Below are 19,798 nucleotides of genomic sequence, written 5' to 3'. Positions count from 1 at the left end.
TTGAGGTGTCCTCTGGTTGAGCTGTGTCTTCTCGTTGAAGTGGCCTCTCATTGAGGTGTGTCCTCTGGTTGAAGTGTTCTCTGGTTGACGTGTCCTCTCATTGACGTGTCTCCTCTCATTAAGGTGTGTCCTTTTGTTGAGGTGTCCTCTCATTGAGGGGTGTCCTCTGGTTGAGCTGTGTCCTCTGGTTGAAGTGGCCTCTCATTGAGGTAAGTGTCCTCTCATTGTTCAAACAGCAGGTCTTGAAGATCTGGTCCTGACTTTGTGCACATTTTTGCACACCTCAAATCAGGAAAAGTCAGGCTGGAAAATAAATAGCAACAACAATAATAATAATAATAATAATAATAATAATAATAATAATAATAAACCCTGGAGTGATTCTTAGATTTATTTTGACTTCTGTTTCTTTGCAGACAAAATGAACTCATGATGTTTCATGTTTTTCTGGCTGAGTTTATTTTGTTTAATATTCATCCATTAGTGCTTCAAGGCCTGAAACAGATAATATATTAAAGTTGGGTTAGGGACAGTTTATTCTAAATATAAGGATTAAATCATCACTTTTACAGCCAGCATTTTTGAGACACGTCAGGAGATGAACACATGAACATTTCCAAGTCACTGAACATGTCTCAGACTTCATTTAAAGCATTAAGATTTATGAACTCATTGAGGTGTGTCCTCTGGTTGAAGTGTTCTCTGGTTGACGTGTCCTCTCATTGACGTGTCTCCTCTCATTAAGGTGTGTCCTTTTGTTGAGGTGTCCTCTCATTGAGGTGTGTCCTCTTGTTGAAGTGTTCTCTCATTGAGGGGTGTCCTCTGGTTGAGCTGTGTCCTCTCGTTGAAGTGGCCTCATTGAGGTGTGTCCTCTGGTTGAAGTGTTCTCTGGTTGACGTGTCCTCTCATTGACGTGTCTCCTCTCATTAAGGTGTGTCCTTTTGTTGAGGTGTCCTCTCATTGAGGTGTGTCCTCTCGTTGAAGTGTCCTCTCGTTGAGGTGTGTCCTCTCATTGAAGTGTCCTCTTATTGAGGTGTGTCCTCTCCTTGAAATATCCTCTCATTGAGGTGTCCTCTCGTTGAAGTGTCCTGTCATTGAGTTCTGTCCTCTCCTTGAAATGTCCTCTTGTTGAGATGTCTTCTCGTTGAAGTGTCCTCTCATTGAGGTGTGTCCTCTGGTTGAAGTGTTCTCTGGTTGACGTGTCCTCTCATTGACGTGTCTCATCTCATTAAGGTGTGTCCTTTTGTTGAGGTGTCCTCTGGTTGAGCTGTGTCTTCTCGTTGAAGTGGCCTCTCATTGAGGTGTGTCCTCTGGTTGAAGTGTTCTCTGGTTGACGTGTCCTCTCATTGACGTGTCTCATCTCATTAAGGTGTGTCCTTTTGTTGAGGTGTCCTCTGGTTGAGCTGTGTCTTCTCGTTGAAGTGGCCTCTCATTGAGGTGTGTCCTCTGGTTGAAGTGTTCTCTGGTTGACGTGTCCTCTCATTGACGTGTCTCCTCTCATTAAGGTGTGTCCTTTTGTTGAGGTGTCCTCTCATTGAGGGGTGTCCTCTGGTTGAGCTGTGTCCTCTGGTTGAAGTGGCCTCTCATTGAGGTGTGTCCTCTTGTTAAAGTGTCCTCTCATTGTTCAAACAGCAGGTCTTGAAGATCTGGTCCTGACTTTGTGCACATTTTTGCACACCTCAAATCAGGAAAAGTCAGGCTGGAAAATAAATAGCAACAACAACAATAATAATAATAATAATAATAATAATAATAATAATAATAATAATAATAATAATAATAATAATAATAATAAACCCTGGAGTGATTCTTAGATTTATTTTGACTTCTGTTTCTTTGCAGACAAAATGAACACATGATGTTTCATGTTTTTCTGGCTGAGTTTATTTTGTTTAATATTCATCCATTAGTGCTTCAAGGCCTGAAACAGATAATATATTAAAGTTGGGTTAGGGACAGTTTATTCTAAATATAAGGATTAAATCATCACTTTTACAGCCAGCATTTTTGAGACAAATCAGGAGATGAACACATGAACATTTCAAAGTCACTGAACATGTCTCAGACTTCATTTACATCAAGCTGTAAGAATTACAAACAGTATTGGGAGCAGTGTGTGGGAAATCTGTGCCGCATAAAAACAAAAACCTGACTGACCGTGCGGGAAGCCACCAAGACGCCACTGAAAGATTTACAGGCTTCTGTGGATACGAGTGAAGAAACTGGGGATTGTGCAATATTTGCCTGCATCCTTATTCACACCTTTATGTTTCAGATTAGGAGGATTAAAACAGGAAAATGCATCAAATCTTGGCTCAGGTTTCCCCATGTGCCTTCTGTCAAACTGCAGCCGACGTTTATGTGGTTCTTCATCATGGAAATGTGGACCTGAGGTTTATAGAAGTGGCACATTTACCACATAGTTCATAAATCTTAATGCTTTAAATGAAGTCTGAGATGCGTTCAGTGACTTGGAAATGTTCATGTGTTCATCTCCTGACGTGTCTCAAGAAACCTGGCTGTAAAAGTGATGATTTACTCTTTATTTTTTTTTTAGAATAAATGCCTCTTGTTCCAACTTTATATTGTAATGTGCTGCAGGTCTGAAATACAGGAACTAAATGAAGTTGAAGAGAAAAAAAACAGGAACTCTTTTTGGGTTCCTTTTGTCTGCAGTGAACCTGAACTCAGACGTAAACCGTCACTGCAGAGATTTTTATTATAATTTTCCTGATTTGGGGGCGGCTGCACAAACCAGCGGCAGCTCTTATTCATGACCATCTGCTGTAATGCGTTTGCTTCGTTCGCATGCGTCTGCTTTTTTGTTTGCGAGGTGCCGCTAACAGATCAAAGGCAGTTTATCATGTAAATCTGGGCTTGAATCACTCGAACCCTCTGCGCTGACACCAGTATCAAACAAAACCACTTAGAGAAACAACTCTAACTCTGACTGTCCACGTTTGGAGACAAACAAACATCTTTTATTCTTCAGAGACCTTAAAGGTCAAAACAATCATTTCCAGTAGCTTTCAGTAAACCGTCTGAACTCCGCCCTCCAGCCCCAGTGGTTACTGGGGTCAAAGATCAAAGGTGTTTCTGGTCAGGAGGGAAAACATGAGTTGGGTCAAGCACCCTAAAAAAACAAAACAAAACAAACAAAAAAACCCTGCTGCTCAGCCTCAGCGGTCACTAAAATCTGCACTGCAGGTGAATTTTGTGGGTTTTGGCCGTTACATGGAACACTTTAAAGTTCAGTTGGAGTCTATAAAAAGTTGTGACGTTTAAACAATGAAACTCCAAAGATTCAGACTGTGGAACCAATGGGAAGGCAGATAACCAGACGGTACCCTGAGCTTTTATTTCCTCTATGTGGAACACAGGGATATCTCCTCTCTAAGGCTCTGTGGCACCTCCTTGTGGTTGTTGGGTGAATCACTTGTTTAAAACACAAACTGTGACCTGTGACCCGAAGCTGTGACCTATGACCCCGACTAGGACTCAAATGTATTTAAAATTTATTTGTAACTTAAATTTCGCAATTGAAGAATCGACTGCCGTATTTTCATGCCGCAGCAGAAGTTCAACAATTCAAAAGAACAAAGAAGATTCCGACATTTACAGAATGTTCATGAAGCAACAAACGACTTTAAAGAGAAACATTTATTTATAATCATTGAGGAGCAAGTTAAAAAAAATCTTCACAAAACATACCCACGTTAACACGACGTACCCAAGTAGGATCTGTCTCAGCATGTTGTCATTATTAATTAATTCACAATATTTTCATAACGTCCCATGTGTCTCCGAGAGCTCCCAGCGCAACTTTAAACAAACTTAAAAAAAAAATGCAAAAGATTTTTAATTATTTGATTCAATCTTTTTTCTTTTTTTTTTTTCTCCTTCGATTCACAGAAACTTTGACTTTTATAGAATCAAAATCAGACTAGGCAGAATAACGCTAAGTGATTAAAAAAAATAGTTCAACAGATAGAGTCCAACATAAAATCACAACTTCTGTCCAGTAAAACTTTAATATTAAACTGAAACTGGAGGTGAAATTGACATTTATTTAGTGTTTTTATTTTTAATACATTTGCAAAAATCTGAAGAAAAAAGTTCACCTCATCATTATGGGGTGCTGTGTGTAGAATTTTGAGGGGGAAAAATGAATTTCATCCATTTTGGAATAACCAAAGGTGGACAAAGTGAAATGCTGTGAATACTTCACGGATGCAGTGTGTGTGTGTGTGTGTATATATATATATATATATACACACACACAGTGAGGAAAATAAGTATTTGAACACCCTGCGATTTTGCAAGTACTCCCACTTAGAAATCATGGAGGGGTCTAAAATTTTCATTTTAGGTGCATGTCCACTGTGAGAGACATACAAGGTCTGTTAGAAAAGTATCCGACCTTTTTATTTTTTGCAAAAACCTGATGGATTTGAATCACGTGTGCTTGCATGAGCCAACCTTGAACTTTCGTGTGCATGTGTGAATTTTTTCACGCCTGTCGATTGCGTCATTTGCTGGTAAGCAGCCTTTGTGTGAGGATGGGTGGAGTCTCTCGTCGGATTTTCTTTGCAAGGAAAATGGCGGAATGACTGGAGCAGCACAACTGCATCAAATTTTGCCAGAAACTGGGCGACAGCCAGGTGGAAACCATTTGGAAGATTCAGATGGCTTTCGGTGACGATCCTATGGGCATCACACAAATTAAGGAGTGGTACAGGTTTAAAGACATCCGCACAACGGTGGAGAGCGAGCCGCTCTCTGGTCGGCCATCAACATGCTGAAATGACCAGATCATTTCCAAAGTGAACGCTGTGGTGATGTGGGACCATAGTGTGACTATCCAAGAAATTGTGGAAGAGGTGGACATCAGCACTTTTTCGGCACATTCCACTCTGACAGAAGATTTGGCCATGAAAAGAGTTGCAGCGAAATTCATGCCGATGGCTTCGGCACGAAGCTGATGGCGGAACAAAAGCACCTCCGTGTTGAAGTCTCACAGGACATGTTGTGACATGCCCACCTCTTCCACCATTTGGACGATTCAGATGGCTTTCGGTGGCTTTTCAGTCGTGTGACTATCCGAGAAATTGTGGAAGAGGTGGCATGTCCCAGCATGTTCTGTGAGACTTCAACACGGTGGCGCTTTTGCTCCATCAATAGCTTCGTGTGAAGCCATCTGCAATAATTTCCCTGCAACTCTTTTCATGGCCAAATCTTCTGTCACAGTGGAATGTGCCGAAAAAATGCTGATGTCCACCTCTTCCGCAATTTCTCAGATAGTCCCACATCACCACAGCGTTCACTTTGGAAATGATCTGGTCATTTCACCATGTTGATGGCTGACCGGAGTGCGGCTCGCTCTCCACCGCTGTGCGGACGTCTTTAAACCGGTTGTACCGCTCCTTAATCTGTGTGACGCCCATAGGATCGTCACCGAAAGCTGTCTGAATAATCCGAATGGTTTCTACCTGGCTGTCGCCCAGTTTCTGGCAAAATTTGATGCGGCGCTGCTCCAGTCGTTCCGCCATTTTCCTTGCAAAGAAAATCAGACGAGACTCCACCCATCCTCACACAAAGGCTGCTTACCAGCAAATGACGCAATCGACAGGCGTGAAAGAATTCACGCATGCGCACGAAGGTTCAAGGTTGGCTCATGCAACCACACGTGATTCAAATCCATCAGGTTTTTGAAAAAATAAAAAGGTCCGATACTTTTCTAACAGACCTCATAATCTAAAAAAAATATCTGGAAATCACAATGTATGATTTTTTAATAATTTATTTGTATGTTACTGCTGCAAATAAGTATTTGAACACCTGTGAAAATCAATGTTAATATTTGGTACAGTAGCCTTTGTTTGCAATTACAGAGGTCAAATGTTTCCTGTAGTTTTTCACCAGGTTTGCACACACTGCAGCAGGGATTTTGGTCCACTCCTCCATACAGATCTTCTCTAGATCTTTCAGGTTTGGAGTTTCAGCTCCCTCCAAAGATTTTCTATTGATTTCAGGTCTGGAGACTGGTCAGGCCACTCCAGGACCTTGAAATACTTCATATGGAGCCCCTCCTTAGTTGCCCCGGCTGTGTGTTTCGGGTCATTGTCATGCTGGAAGACCCAGCCATGAGCCATCTTCAATGCTCTTACTGAGAGAAAGAGGTTGTTTGCCAAAATCTCGCAATACATGACCCCATCCATCCTCCCTTCAATATGGTGCAGTCGTCCTGTCCCCTTTGCAGAAGAGCACCCCCAGAGTATGATGTTTCCACCCCCATGCTTCACCGTTGGGATGGTTTTCTTGGGGTTGTTCTCATCCTCTAAACATGGTAAGTGGAGTTAATTCTAAAAAGCTCTATTCTTGTCTCATCTGACCACATGACCTTCTCCCATAGCTCCTCTGGATCATCCAGATGGTCACTGGTGAACTTCAGACGGGCCTGGACATGTGCTGGCTTGAGCAGGGGGACCTTGCTGCCCTGCAGGATTTTAAACCATGACAGCATCATGTGTTACTAATGTAATATTTGTGACTGTGGTCCCAGCTCTCTTCAGGCCATTGACCAGGTCCTCCTGTGTAGTTCTGAGCTTTCTCAGAATCATCCTTACCCCACAAAGTGAGATCTTGCATGGAATCCGACAGAGGGAGATTGACAGTCATCTAGTGTTTCTTCCACTTTCTAATAAATAATCATAACAGTTGTTGTCTTCTACCAAACTGCTTGCCTGTTGTCCTGTTGTCCATCCCAGCCTTGTGCAGGTCTACAGTTTTGTCCCTGGTGTCTTTAGACAGCTCTTTGGTCTTGGCTATGGTGGACAGGTTGGAGTGTGATTGATTGAGTGTTTGAACAGGTTGTCTTTTATACAGGTAACAAGTTCAAACAGGTGCAATTAATACAGGAAAAGAGTGCAGAATAAGAGGGCTTCTTAAAGAAACATTAACAGGTCTGTGTGAGCCAGGATTCCTGCTGGTTGCTAGGTGTTTAAATACTTATTTGCAGCAGTAACATACAAATAAATTATATATATATATATATATATATATATATATATATATATATATATATATATATATATATATATATATATATATATATATAAATCATACATTGTGATTTCCGGAATTTTTTTTTTTTTTTAGATTATGTCTCTCACAGTGAACATGCACCTAAGATGAAAATTTCAGACCCCTCCATGATTTCTAAGTGGGAGAACTTGCAAAATCGCAGGGTGTTCAAATGCTTGTTTTCCTCACTATATATATATATATATATATATATATATATATGATAATACAGTTGTATGCAAAGGTTTGGGCACCCCTGATAATTTTCTTGATTTTCCTTTATAAATCATTGGTTGTCTGGATCAGAAATGTCAGTTAATTATATCATATAGCAGACGAATGCACTGATATTTGAGAATTGAAATTAAGTTTCTAGTATTTACAGAAAGTGTGCAATAATTATTTAAACAAAATTAGGTAGGTGCAAAAAATTTGGGCACCCTTGTCATTTTATTGATTTGAATACATTTAGCACTAATTATTGGAACACAAAATTGGTTTGGTAAGCTCATTGACCCTTGAGAAAGGGTATTTAAGGTGGCCATTTGCAAATGTTTCTCCTCTTTGCATCTCTTTTAATGAGTGGTAACATGGCAGCCTCTAAACAACTCTCAAATGACCTGAAAACAAAGATTGTTCAATATCATGGTTGAAGCTATCTCAGAGATTTCAGCTGTCATTTTCCACTGTGAAGAACACAGTGAGGAAATGGAAGACTGCAGGCACAGTACTAGTTAACCCATTTATGCCAGATTTTTTTTTTTTATATATAAGTGGAAAAAGTTGCATTAGTACCTTTGAGATTTTTTTATTGTGAGTAGAAAATGACAGTGACACACTTTGGCAACAATTGTTGCCAGTGTGGCAAAATGGGTTAAGGCCCGAAGTGGCAGGCCAAGAAAAATCTCAGATAAGCTGAAGCGAAGGATGGTGAGAACTGTCAGTCAACCCACAGACCTGCTCCAAAGACCTACAACATGATCTTGCTGCAGATAGTGTCTCTGTGCATCGTTCAACTATACAGTACACTTTGCACAAAGAGTTGCTGTATGATGTTCGAATGCAGAGGAAGCCTTTTCTGTGTACATGCCACAAACAGTCACTTGAGGTATGCTAAAGCACAAGGACAAGCCAGCTTCATTTTGGAATTTGTGGACTGATGAAACTAAAATTGAGTTATCTGGACATAACAAGGGGCGGTATGCATGGCTAAAAAAGAACACTGCATTCCGAGAAAAACACTTGCTACCTACAGTAAAATTTGGAGGTAGTTCCATCATGCTGTGTGGCCAGTGCAGGTACTGGGAATCTTGGTAAAGTTGAGGGTCATATGGATTCCAGTCAATATCAGCAGATTCTTGAGAACAGTATTCATGAATCAGTGACAAAGTTCAAGTTGCGCTGGGGCTGGATCTTTCAACAAGACAATGACCTTAAACACTGCTCAAAATCTACTAAGGCTTTCATGCAGAGGAACAAGTACAACATTCTGGAATAGCCATCTCTGTCCCCAGACCTGAATATTATAGAAAATCTGAGGTGTGATTTTAAGCGGGCTGTCCATGCTCGGAAACCAACAAACCTGAGATGTTTTGTAAATGTTTAAGGTTCTTCTACTAGCCTATAAAATTGTTCACCGACTGGCACCTCCCTACCTAGCTAACCTAATTAAAACCCTATGTACCGGCCTGGGCTTTGCGTTCTCAAGGTGCAGGAGTACTTAGTGTCCCTAGAGTGAATAAAAAGTCTGTGGGTCATAGAGCTTTCTCTTATCGTGCCCCTGTTCTGTGGAATGATGTCCCTGCATCAATAAAACAGTCATATTCTGCGCACTTATTTTCCCTTTTGTATGGCAAGCATACTAGCATAGTATGTTTCTATGCTTTTTACTCTAATTCATTTTATTAGTAAACTGAGCATGCTGCGGCCTCAACTTTATCTAAATTCTGGGTCTTTTAATGAAGCTTAGGGCTAGTGGCCGGCGATCACCTTACTATTTCTTCTGTTTTTCTTGTTGCTTAATGGTGACAAATTATACTGTATTTGTTGTCTTTCTGATGCTTGATTCTGCTTTTTTTATTTTCTCTCTGTTTGAGGTGCGGCTCCATCCAGATATGGGTGTGGTGTCTGTTTCTGAAACCCTCCTGTCCTGTTGACTGGCAACATTTCCTGTATGTTCATTTTGTGAATTGTTTTGTAATCTGTGTCGGTAGCATGGCCCAAGCAGAGGGTCACCCCTTTGAGTCTGCTCTGCTTGAGGTTTCTTCCTCAGAGGGAGTTTTTGCTTACCACTGTTGCTCTGGGGGTTGGTAAGGTTAGACTTACCAAAAAAAAAAAAGAAAAATCTTTTTTTTGGTATATTATTAGTTTTCCACAGTATTCTAGGATGGTATATACCTGATGCTTATACTGTAAAAGGAATGTAAACATGTTTTTTTTTCATGCTGTTTATATTTTCATTCAATCAATCATGTCTCCATTATTTTGGACTTAAGTTTATTGTTGTATATGTATATCTATTTTTAATCGTAACATATGAATTTATTAAATTATTTAATTACATCATTTTTAAATTGGTGAAGAGTGGTATAAATTTTGCTAATCGGTAGCTGGCCCATTTGGCAATGAATTTGGGGCCTTCTAATTGCAATAGACACTTTAAGAATTAAATTTGTCTTTGTGTTTTTTTGTGAATGAAATGAAATTATCTGAATTTAAACTGTATTTAAATCTGTCTTTTTTATGTAATAGATATTTTAATGGATCGTAGTGGAATATCATTACAGTATGAACCCTGCTTGATGATTGTGTGGGCAGAGCTTTATTTATTTATTTGGATTCTCACACGTTGCCAATCACTGTTAGTTTATATACAGGTGTGTCCTGACATGATCATTATGTCTGATGAAGGGCAAGGCCCCAAACGTCACTTTTGGTGTGTCATTAAAGGTTTGTTTGGGAGCTAAATGGCTGTGCGGATCTCTCCGTTTTTTTTTTTGTGCTATTCCTTTTTTGATCCTGCACGCCAATACGGACTGTGATGTGCGTGTCATTTCATTATTTTTTATTAAACTACTCACAAAAAAATTATGTTTTTGCTCAAGTTTGTTTGTTGGTTGGTTCATAGCAGGTTTAGTCAAAGATTAAACAGATTTGTTGTTGTTTAAGGAAAACGTGTTTTGGGGCCAAATCTGGAGGGAAAAACACACACACACACACACACACACACACACACACACACACACACACACACACACACACACACACACACACACACACACACACACACACACACACACACACACACACACACACACACACACACACACACACACACACACACACACACGGTCTGTTAGAAAAGTATCCGACCTTTTTATTTTTTTCAAAAACCATATGGATTTGAATCACGTGTGATTGCATCAGCCAAGCTTGAACCTTCGTACGCATGCGTGAGTTTTTTTCACGCCTGTCGGTTGCGTCATTCGCCTGTGAGCAGGCTTTGTGTGAGCAGTGGTCCACCCCTCTCGTCATTTTTTTATTGCGAATAAATGTCTTAACCATTTGGAGCTTTGCTGCATCAATTTTTTTCCAGAAACTGTGAGAGACCTCCAGGTGGACACCGTTGGGAAAATTAATATGGCTTTCAGGGACGATTTTATGGGGATTACACAGATTAAGGAGTGATCCAGACGGTTTAAAGACCGCCCACAGCGTCTGAGAGCGCGGTGCGCTCCGATCGACAGGCTCAAACCCCGCTGAAACAACCAGATAATTTCCAACGTGAAGGCTTTGTTGATCCGGGACATCGTCTGACTTTCACAAAAAGGCAGAAGGCGTGGACATCAGCATTTTTTCGGCACATTGAGACAGACGTGCGGAGGAGTTCCGCGCGTCGCGGTGGAGCCGCATGGCGCAAAGCAACGCCGTGATGAAGCCTTCCAGGACATGTTGGGGCATGTCCAGCTCATGCTCAATTTCTCGGATAATCACATGACTGAAAAGCAACCGACAGCCATCTGAAATCCACCTGAAAGCCGTCCTGTGAGACCAACACGGAGGTGGTTTTGTGCCGCATAATGAACGGCTCTGTGGCGCGTCACTCCGCTTTTCTTTCCTGTAACAGTGAGTGTGCCGAAAAAGTGCTGATGTCCACGACTTCTGCCTTTTTGTGAAAGTCAGACGACGTCCCGGATCAACAAAGCCTTCACGTTGGAAATGATCTGGTTGTTTCAGCGGGGTTTGAGCCTGTCGATCGCGCTCGGAGCGCAGCGCGCTCTCAGCAGTTGTGGGCGGTCTTTAAACCGTCTGGATCACTCCTTAATCTGTGTAATCCCCATAAAATCGTCCCTGAAAGCCATATTAATTTTCCGAACGGTGTCCACCTGGAGGTCTCTCACAGTTTCTGGAAAAAAATTGATGCAGCAAAGCTCCAAATCGTTCAGACATTTATTCGCAATAAAAAAATCAACGAGAGGGTTGGACCACTGCTCACACAAAGCCTGCTGACAGGCGAATGACACAACCGACAGGCGTGAAAAAACTCACGCATGCGCACGAAGGTTCAAGCTTGGCTGATGCAATCACACGTGATTCAAATCCATATGGTTTTTGAAAAAAATAAAAAGGTCGGATACTTTTCTAACAGACCTCGTATATATATATATGAATAAATGTTAAAAAAAAATTGGAATAAATCCAACATGTTTTAACTACACAATAACCACATTTCTGTATTAAACATCAATAAATCTAATTAATTCCAGATTGATAAAAACCAGTCTGACATTTTATATGCAGTTAAATACACACGCTGAACATTAGGCCTTAAAAAAAATAAAACTTTGTATGGCACTTTTTATTTAGTGAGATTTTAAACCAGGTTGGGTTGAAATCATCTGAAAATAACCACAGCAGTGACGATCTGACTTTAAGAAACATTTGGGTTTGAAGTAAACCTTTATTGTAAAGGACTGTTCCAGACAAACGTACAAATTATCACTCATGTTACCATACTGACGAGGAGTTTAACTAGCATACGACTAGAACAGTGGAGTATCCCCCCCGTCATAGTGCCACTGAGTTCAATTCATTTTGGCACATAATTAAAAATCTTTGTCTGCAGTTAACAATGTAAATACAAGCTGTTAAGTCTTGTGTTCAGGAAAGGACAGTGTCAACATGGAAACGTCCATCATTTTCTACACCTGCTTACTCCAGTTATGGGTCACAGGGGGCTGGAGCCAATCCCAGCAGCCATAGGGCGTGAGGCGGGGTTCATCCTAAACAGGACGCCAGTCTGTCGCAGGGACACATAAAGACAAACAAACACATTCACACCCACATGCACAGATAATTTAAAGTTCCCAGTCCACCTAACCTGCACATGCTGGTTAGGTGGACTGGGAACGTGAAGCCGGAGCACCTGGAGGGAAGCCACGCAGACATGGAGACAACATGTGCAAACCCCACACAGAAAGGACACAGGTGGGAATCCATCCCACGACCTTCTTGCTCCGAGGTAACAGTGCTAACCACTAAGTCACTGTGCCGCCCATCAACATCTTGACTGTGTTCATTATTTATCTTAAGATTTTCAATATAGAGAGCACCGATAACACCACTGTTCCACTTAGTATCCAAACACGCATGATAATTATATAAAAGACGGCAAATGTCATAACAAGCAGGACGGTGTCTTTTTTCTTCTTCCTTCAGTTTTTTTTCCACTCAGACAGTTTTTGGAGATAAAATGCTCTTCAAAGACTCAAACTGCTTCTTCAGAATATCGACAAGAATAAATGGATTCACATTCTCCTTTCTGTTCCAAACAACACGTTTAAGATGCGAAAATCCAGAAAAAATACGATAAAAATCCAGATTATGTCCGTCTCCATTTTCCCAGCAGGAAAATGAACTCCAACAGCTGCAAAAATACTCGTTTCAAAATACTGTAATACTTTAAAGCAGTTGTGCATACGGTCTAAAACATCATCTGGGCTCAGTCGGAACAGGTCACGTGACCTCGTGGCTGCTTGCTGTTCATTCTGAGACAAGTTCAATCTTAACGTTTAGTCTTTGACTAAGTCTCGTTTTGGTAACCTTCTTGTTTTCAATCGAGACGCGGCTTGAAAAGCTCACGTGCGCTTCACTTCAGACGAGATGAGGGTGATCACACCAGTGCTGGTTTGAATACAGGGTGATCAAACCAGCGGTCCAGGAGCCAAGTAAGGCCTGTGAGCCAGACATTTAGGGTCCACATGAATAAAGAAAGAAAAAGAAAAGAATGAAAGCTCCAAAAGAGGATTCAAACTTCAGCTTCATGTCTGCTTTAGAAACAGAAACCTGACCCAAAAAGGACCAAACCAGTACCAAATTATAACCCCCAAACAAAACCAAACCAGTACCAAATTATAACCCCCAAACAAAACCAAACCCTCTTCAGTTTGTCCTCAACTGTTCTGAAGTGCCACTGGGGGGGGGGGGGGGGGGGGGGGGGGGGTGCAGTTTCACCAAAACAAAAAACCAATCAAACAAATGGAAACCAACTGAAGACATAACAAACCTGTACTTATTTACATTTTCAAACATACAGCCGCTTCATTTTCGTAAAGTTTGGCTAAAACTTCTCTCCAACTGCACATTTTCCATTTTATCAAACAATGTGCTCAGTCTCACTGAATGTTTGCTTTATTTCCATATTAAGTTATTTTAAAAGCTTGCAATTTGTTAGACTTCATTCATTCCTGGGTATTAATTTAACTCTTGCCATCTGATTGGTGGATTCTATGTCATGTGGCACTCATTGTTGGTTCCACTGCATAGATGACATCACTAGCGTGCGTTTTTGTGCTTTTTTACTGTGTGCTTTTCTCCCATATGTTCTGCACTCTTTCACCTCTCCTTTAGCTTTTCATAATAATGCTTCCATGATACAAGGAAGCTAAATCCATCTGTTCGCAGGACACCGTTAGTGGCTGGCGTAGCGCTGTCAGAAGAAGACTTGTTCAAGTTCTTGTTGCAATTGTTTTTTGTTTTATTTTATTTTTTTGCTGGATTTAAGGAATCAGACATGTTTCCACCTCTAAAATTCCTTCGGCTCTCAGTCAGCGGTCTGTGGGCGGAGTGAAACACTGGGCCCCCCACCACCCCCGATTCCTGCTCGGAGAAAAACTAAAACAAATTCATTATGTGGATAATAATAAACACACTGTACAGGTGCTCATGGTACCATCAGTCTTTTTCATATGGTTCTGAAGGGGGAATCTAACAGGTGAAGATAAAAAAAAAAAGCCTTGCTTTAATTTGTTAGGTCAATTAGTTTTTCGGAAGCTTTTAAAATGAATCCCCCTGTGATAAACTGGCAGCCTGTGTGAGGAGAGTGTGCCCTGCCTCTCACTCCATAACTGCTGGGATAGGCTCCGCCCCCATTACCCTCAACAGGAATAAGTGAATTTAGAACATGAATGACTGGATCGATAGATGGAATTTCTGTGGTCTTTGGTTATATTTATTGAGGCATTCATCTCTGAGGATGTAAATGTTTCACCCACTAAAAATCTAACATTGTGAATAAAAACTGAAATTCATCTTTTTTTCCCCAAACACATTTACTTGGAAATAAAGCAGACATTCTAACTTCCACATCCTTTGATAAAATGGAAAATGTACATCAGCCTGACGGTTTTAAAGCAAGGTGTATGTAAACTTATGTCTGCAACTGTACATGATGAATTCTGTAATCTAATAATGTTTCCCCTCAAACTCAAGGCCTAATTCACTCGATTAAAACCTGCCCAAACATTCTGAGTGACAGTCACAGACCCACTGCATAAAAACCGTTAAGGCTTCGCAAGACCGTATTTAGACCCAAATCCAGTCAAACTGAAGACACAGAGCGAGAGCGAACACAGAGAGTGACAGCAGCATCAGAAAAAATAAAAATACAACCATGATGATGAATTACATGATGAGAGCTGAGCACGAGTCCACGCTGACCCACAGGAGGAAAAAAAAAAAAAAAAAGGAAAAAAAAAAACCCAACCCCCGAACACCATCATCCCGGGTCCACCCTGCTCCTGGGATGGACCTAGACCAGACCTGACCAAGATCCTGGACTGGGTGGCGGTTGCTAGGTGCAGGGTGAACCTGTTACGTCTGCCGCTAACCACTACAAACGTTCACTGTGAATAAATGTGCCACAGAAAAAATGGTCTAGTCATCAATTTCAGGTCGGAAAGTGAGACGGGATTGTTTGTCGTGACACCGTGTGACCATAAAACTTGTGGGGTGACCCTGATGGAAACAGGATGGTGGAAAACAAGTTCTCCCCACAAAAAGAAGTTTCTGGAGACTGGATTGATGGAGCGCCCCCTTCTGTCCTCAAGATGTAGCTCAGTGTGTCCCTTGTAGATTTCTGGCTGGAGCTTTGTCCCGTTAGCCTCGAGTTTTAGAGACGACGATGAATCACTGAGACTCAGAAGTTTGTGTTCCAGAAGAAGAGGAATTGTTGTGTCTCTGAATGTCTCCAGCTCAGTCTGCTGGCAGACAGAAAGAGAAAGCCAAGACGGCCCCTCTTCTTTCTGGCTCGGTCCGCTCTGCACCTGGATGGCCAGCAGGGGGCGGCGTTAGGAAGCTTTGCCCAGCTCTATCTTCTGGATGGCCCGCGCCGAGTGGTAGATGAGCGAGTCGATCAGACCGGCCACTGCAGGACAGAGTCAGACACGTTTTAAGTCGCTCAGTCTGAAATAACCCTCAGATAAAGACACGCGGGCAGAGTGACTGACCTGTGAACACGCCACCAATAATCGCGCAAACCCCTGTTAGGAAGTGTGTGAATGATCTGAAGAAAGAGAAAAGACAAATTGTGACTGTGGACGGTTTTCTGAGAGCAGCCAAAAACGCATCCTGTACCTACCTGTGTTTTTCTGTGAATTTAACCATCATGGGCGATAGCTCATACAGAACAAAGACACCCGGCAGCCCCTGGTCTCCAATCAGACCGTTGGCTATTTTCTCATGTCTGGTGACTGAGAACTGGTTTGTTTTGACCACCTGTAAGAAGAACACGATTTAATCACTAGATGAGATCATCAGGATCATCTTGGAGGGAATGAGTTTTAAAGACTTGTGTGGAAACGAAGAGTTCATCCAAACAGGAAGACACTCCTCCATAAAATGACATCAGCATCTACTATGACATCAAGACAAAAAAGAGGTCTGATTCAGGTTCAAACTCACCTCTCCGTCAGTTTTCACATAGACAGTAGGAACTATTTTTACAAAGTACTGGTACATCATTGATGCTGAGGAGACACAAAGCAAAAACCAGTCAAACTAAAAAATAAATTAACTATAAATGAACGCACAAAAAACAACAAGGCCAAAAAGTCTGCAAATCACACACGCACACACACACACACAAAAACACAAGGCCAAAATTCTGTGAAGAAAAAAAAAAGGGGCAAAAATCTGTAAGAATCCCACTTATATTAAAATGTTGAGAAAACTCATAATTGGAACCCTTTAAGAGGAGTGAAGTGTCGTATCTCAGCAGTGATTACTTGCATTGTGAAGACCCGTCAGCTTCAAATCAAAATCAAATCAAAATTTATTTATAAAGCGCTTTACAGCACCGACTGGTGTCCAAAGTGCTTAACATTAAAAACACAAATTTACAAAAATAAAACACATACAAAATAAAATTTTAAAACAATACATAAAAAAAGAACAGAAAAATAACAGAGCATGTCACCTCCCCACTAAGTGTTAAAAGCCAGTTTAAATAAATAAGTCTTTAACTTAGATTTAAAAAGTGCTAGGTCAGGAATAGTACGTAACTCAAGAGGTAGCTCATTCCACAGTGTGGGGCCAGCTACCGTGAAAGCATGATCACCCCAGCGTTTATATCTTGACCTTGGAACATCTAAGTAAAGCTGGCCAGATGCCCTTAATGTCCTACTGTAGGTGCGCAAAGTTAAAATTTCAGACAAGTAGGGAGGTGCAAGACCATAAATAGCTTTAAAAACAAACAAAATTTTAAAATCAATTCTAAAACGAACTGGAAGCCAGTGGAGTGAGTACAGGACAGGTGTAATATGCTCACGTCTAAAAGTGTTTGTCAAAAGACGAGCAGCAGCATTGTGCACCAATTGGAGACATGCAAGAGACGACTGATTAATGCCCGAATAAAGTGCATTACAATAATCAAGTCTGGAGCTGATGAAAGCATGAATGGCTGTCTCAAGATCACGTCTACTGAGAAAGTGCTTTATTTTAGCCAAAAGGAGAAGTTGGAAAAAACTAGCTTTGACAACAGAATTTATCTGTTGATCGAACCTCAAACAGCTGCCAAATATCACTCCCAAATTCTTGACAGCTGGTTTTACATAGTTAGCCAAAGCACCAAAATTTGGTGTTACCACATTTGGTATGCCAGAGCGCTCAAACACCATGATCTCAGTTTTACCATCATTCAGGTAAAGGACGTTTTGGGACAGCCACTGCTTTACATCACGAATACAATTAAATAATGATGACAAAGCATCACTCCCATTAGTCCTCACAGGCAGATAGATTTGCAGATCATCTGCGTAACAATGAAATGACAGGGTGTGGTGGGTTATAACTGACCCCAATGGCAGAATGTACAAAGAAAATAGAATCGGCCCAAGGACAGAACCCTGTGGCACTCCACAAGACAGATGAACAGTTGATGAGGAGAGGTCCCCAATCATGACAGAAAAGCTCCTTTCAGCCAAATATGATCTAAACCACTTAAGCGCAGTACCATGAATGCCAGTAAAACGTTCTAACCGGGAGACAAGTACTGTGTGATCCACAGTATCAAAGGCTGCTGTGAGGTCCAACAGAACCAGCACAGCAGGATTCCCTGCATCCACCGACAAAAGTAATGTCATTATGAACTTTTAAAAGTGCTGACTCAGTGCTGTGCCGTGATCTAAACCCAGATTGGAATTTTTCAAGGATGAGATTGTCTTCTAAAAATGATTGTAACTGTAAAAAGACAACCTTTTCTAAAACCTTAGACAGAAATGGCAGATGAGACACAGGTCTAAAATTGGATAAAACTGATGAGTCCAGGTGAGGTTTTTTTTAAGAAGAGGTCGAACCACAGCATGTTTAAAAGCAGCTGGAACAGACCCTGATCTAAGACAAGCATTGATAAAAGTTAGGAGACCCGCCCCAACAGTATTAAAAACCTCCTTCAGCACCTTAGCTGGAACAACATCTGAAGGACAACTTGTAGGTTTTATGTGTTTTACAACATCAGCGAGAGATACAAAAGAAATGGGCTCAAACTGTTCGAGCACAGCAATATTTTGGACATTTGGAATGTTAATCTGGACATTATCCAGCATGCGGATGCCTGGGTGTTACAGGTCTCAAAGGCTGGAGAAGGTAAAGGACACGTCCACATTTCACCTGGCTGCAGCAGTTAGATGATTACTGTGGAGAGGTGCAGATCAGCTGGCTGCATGCCTGGGTGGTTGCCAACCAGAATCCAAGTTGGTTGTGTGGTGGATGTCATGGCCAAGACCCAACCCGACCTATAATGTTCCAGTGAACTCTGAACAACAATAATAATACATAATAATAATAATTATGATTAATTTCTTTTGACTCCTCCCATTTTCCGTGGGGTCACCACAGCAGATTCGGTGTGGGTCTGTGTGTTGATTTAATACGAAATTTATGCTAAATGCCCCTCCTGATGCAACTTCACTTGTACAGACAGAATGAAGCTGTTATGTGTCGGACGCAGCCCGGAGAACCGACCAGCGTTTGAAGGACCCAGTATAAAATAAGCAGAGCACGGTACAAAGGATAACAGAATTTAATGAACATAACAGTGCTGTGATAAATATAAAAGTGCGCGGTCTGGCGTGGCGGATTTGCGGTGTGCTCCCAGCAGCACAAAACGGTCCGGAGCCAGAACCAGTTCGGACCCAAGGACCCCGCCGACACCCCCCAGGTGGCCGCGACAAACCGAGTCTGTGAAAGAAGAAATCATTATGTGAGTCCACACTCAACACACAGAGGGACCGCTCAAAGGTGTACAAACAGCAAACACTTCCTGGCTTAATTACTAATCAGCTTCCCACCCTGCAGGCATAGAACACCCTGTTCACAAAACTCCACAGCAGTGGAAGCTGATTAAACGACTACATACAGCTCAATATAATAAGGTGTGAGGGACACCACATTTACTGACTGTATAAATGTTAGTCACAAAATCTAACGTACCTCAGGAAGTGTGCTGACGAGCGTGAGACCTCACCCCCTCCTCTTTCACAGACCATGCATCAAACCTGGACGTTCTCTGCATCCACTGATGATGAGATGGCTCTCGAGACGACGATCTCACCCGTCTGATCACAAGGTCGAGTCTCTGGCAAATACACACTGTGTACTCCAGTCTTAAATGCCACCATGTTCCAATCCATGTAGATGCACCACAGCTGTGAGTCCTGACGAGCCGCAGATGATCAGCCTCAGGTGATCAGGGTGAGGTCCTGATAAACTCAGCTACACAGCCACTCAGTCCCAAATGCAAGCCACCTGGAAGGAAAAACAAAAGACAGAAACAAAAAGGCAGCCAGGCCCCCCCAGCCAGTTTCACCAAAACAAAAAAACAATCAAACAAATGGAAACCAACTGAAGACATAACAAACCTGTACTTATTTACATTTTC

General features: G+C 41.6%; 1 protein-coding gene across 2 annotated transcripts in view; it reads right to left on the bottom strand.

The window, feature by feature from the left end:
* Window positions 1–12,801: 12,801 nt before the first annotated feature.
* The window catches only part of ergic3 (ERGIC and golgi 3), a 42,040-nt gene continuing 35,043 nt past the window's right edge, over window positions 12,802–19,798 (bottom strand). For both annotated transcript variants that reach the window (XM_034165987.1, XM_034165986.1), the window contains 4 exons: window positions 16,324–16,388; window positions 16,001–16,137; window positions 15,870–15,925; window positions 12,802–15,787 (listed from right to left, as the gene is read on the bottom strand). In XM_034165987.1, coding sequence (XP_034021878.1) covers window positions 15,711–15,787; window positions 15,870–15,925; window positions 16,001–16,137; window positions 16,324–16,388 — 335 coding nt within the window. In that variant the 3' untranslated portion in view covers window positions 12,802–15,710. The remainder of the gene's footprint in view (window positions 15,788–15,869; window positions 15,926–16,000; window positions 16,138–16,323; window positions 16,389–19,798) is intronic.

Source organism: Thalassophryne amazonica, chromosome 3, assembly GCF_902500255.1.
Source record: "Thalassophryne amazonica chromosome 3, fThaAma1.1, whole genome shotgun sequence".
In the NCBI taxonomy this organism is placed as follows: Eukaryota; Metazoa; Chordata; class Actinopteri; order Batrachoidiformes; family Batrachoididae; genus Thalassophryne; species Thalassophryne amazonica.
Note: the sequence above shows the minus strand (reverse complement) of the source record. Positions and strands in the feature narration are given on the sequence as shown.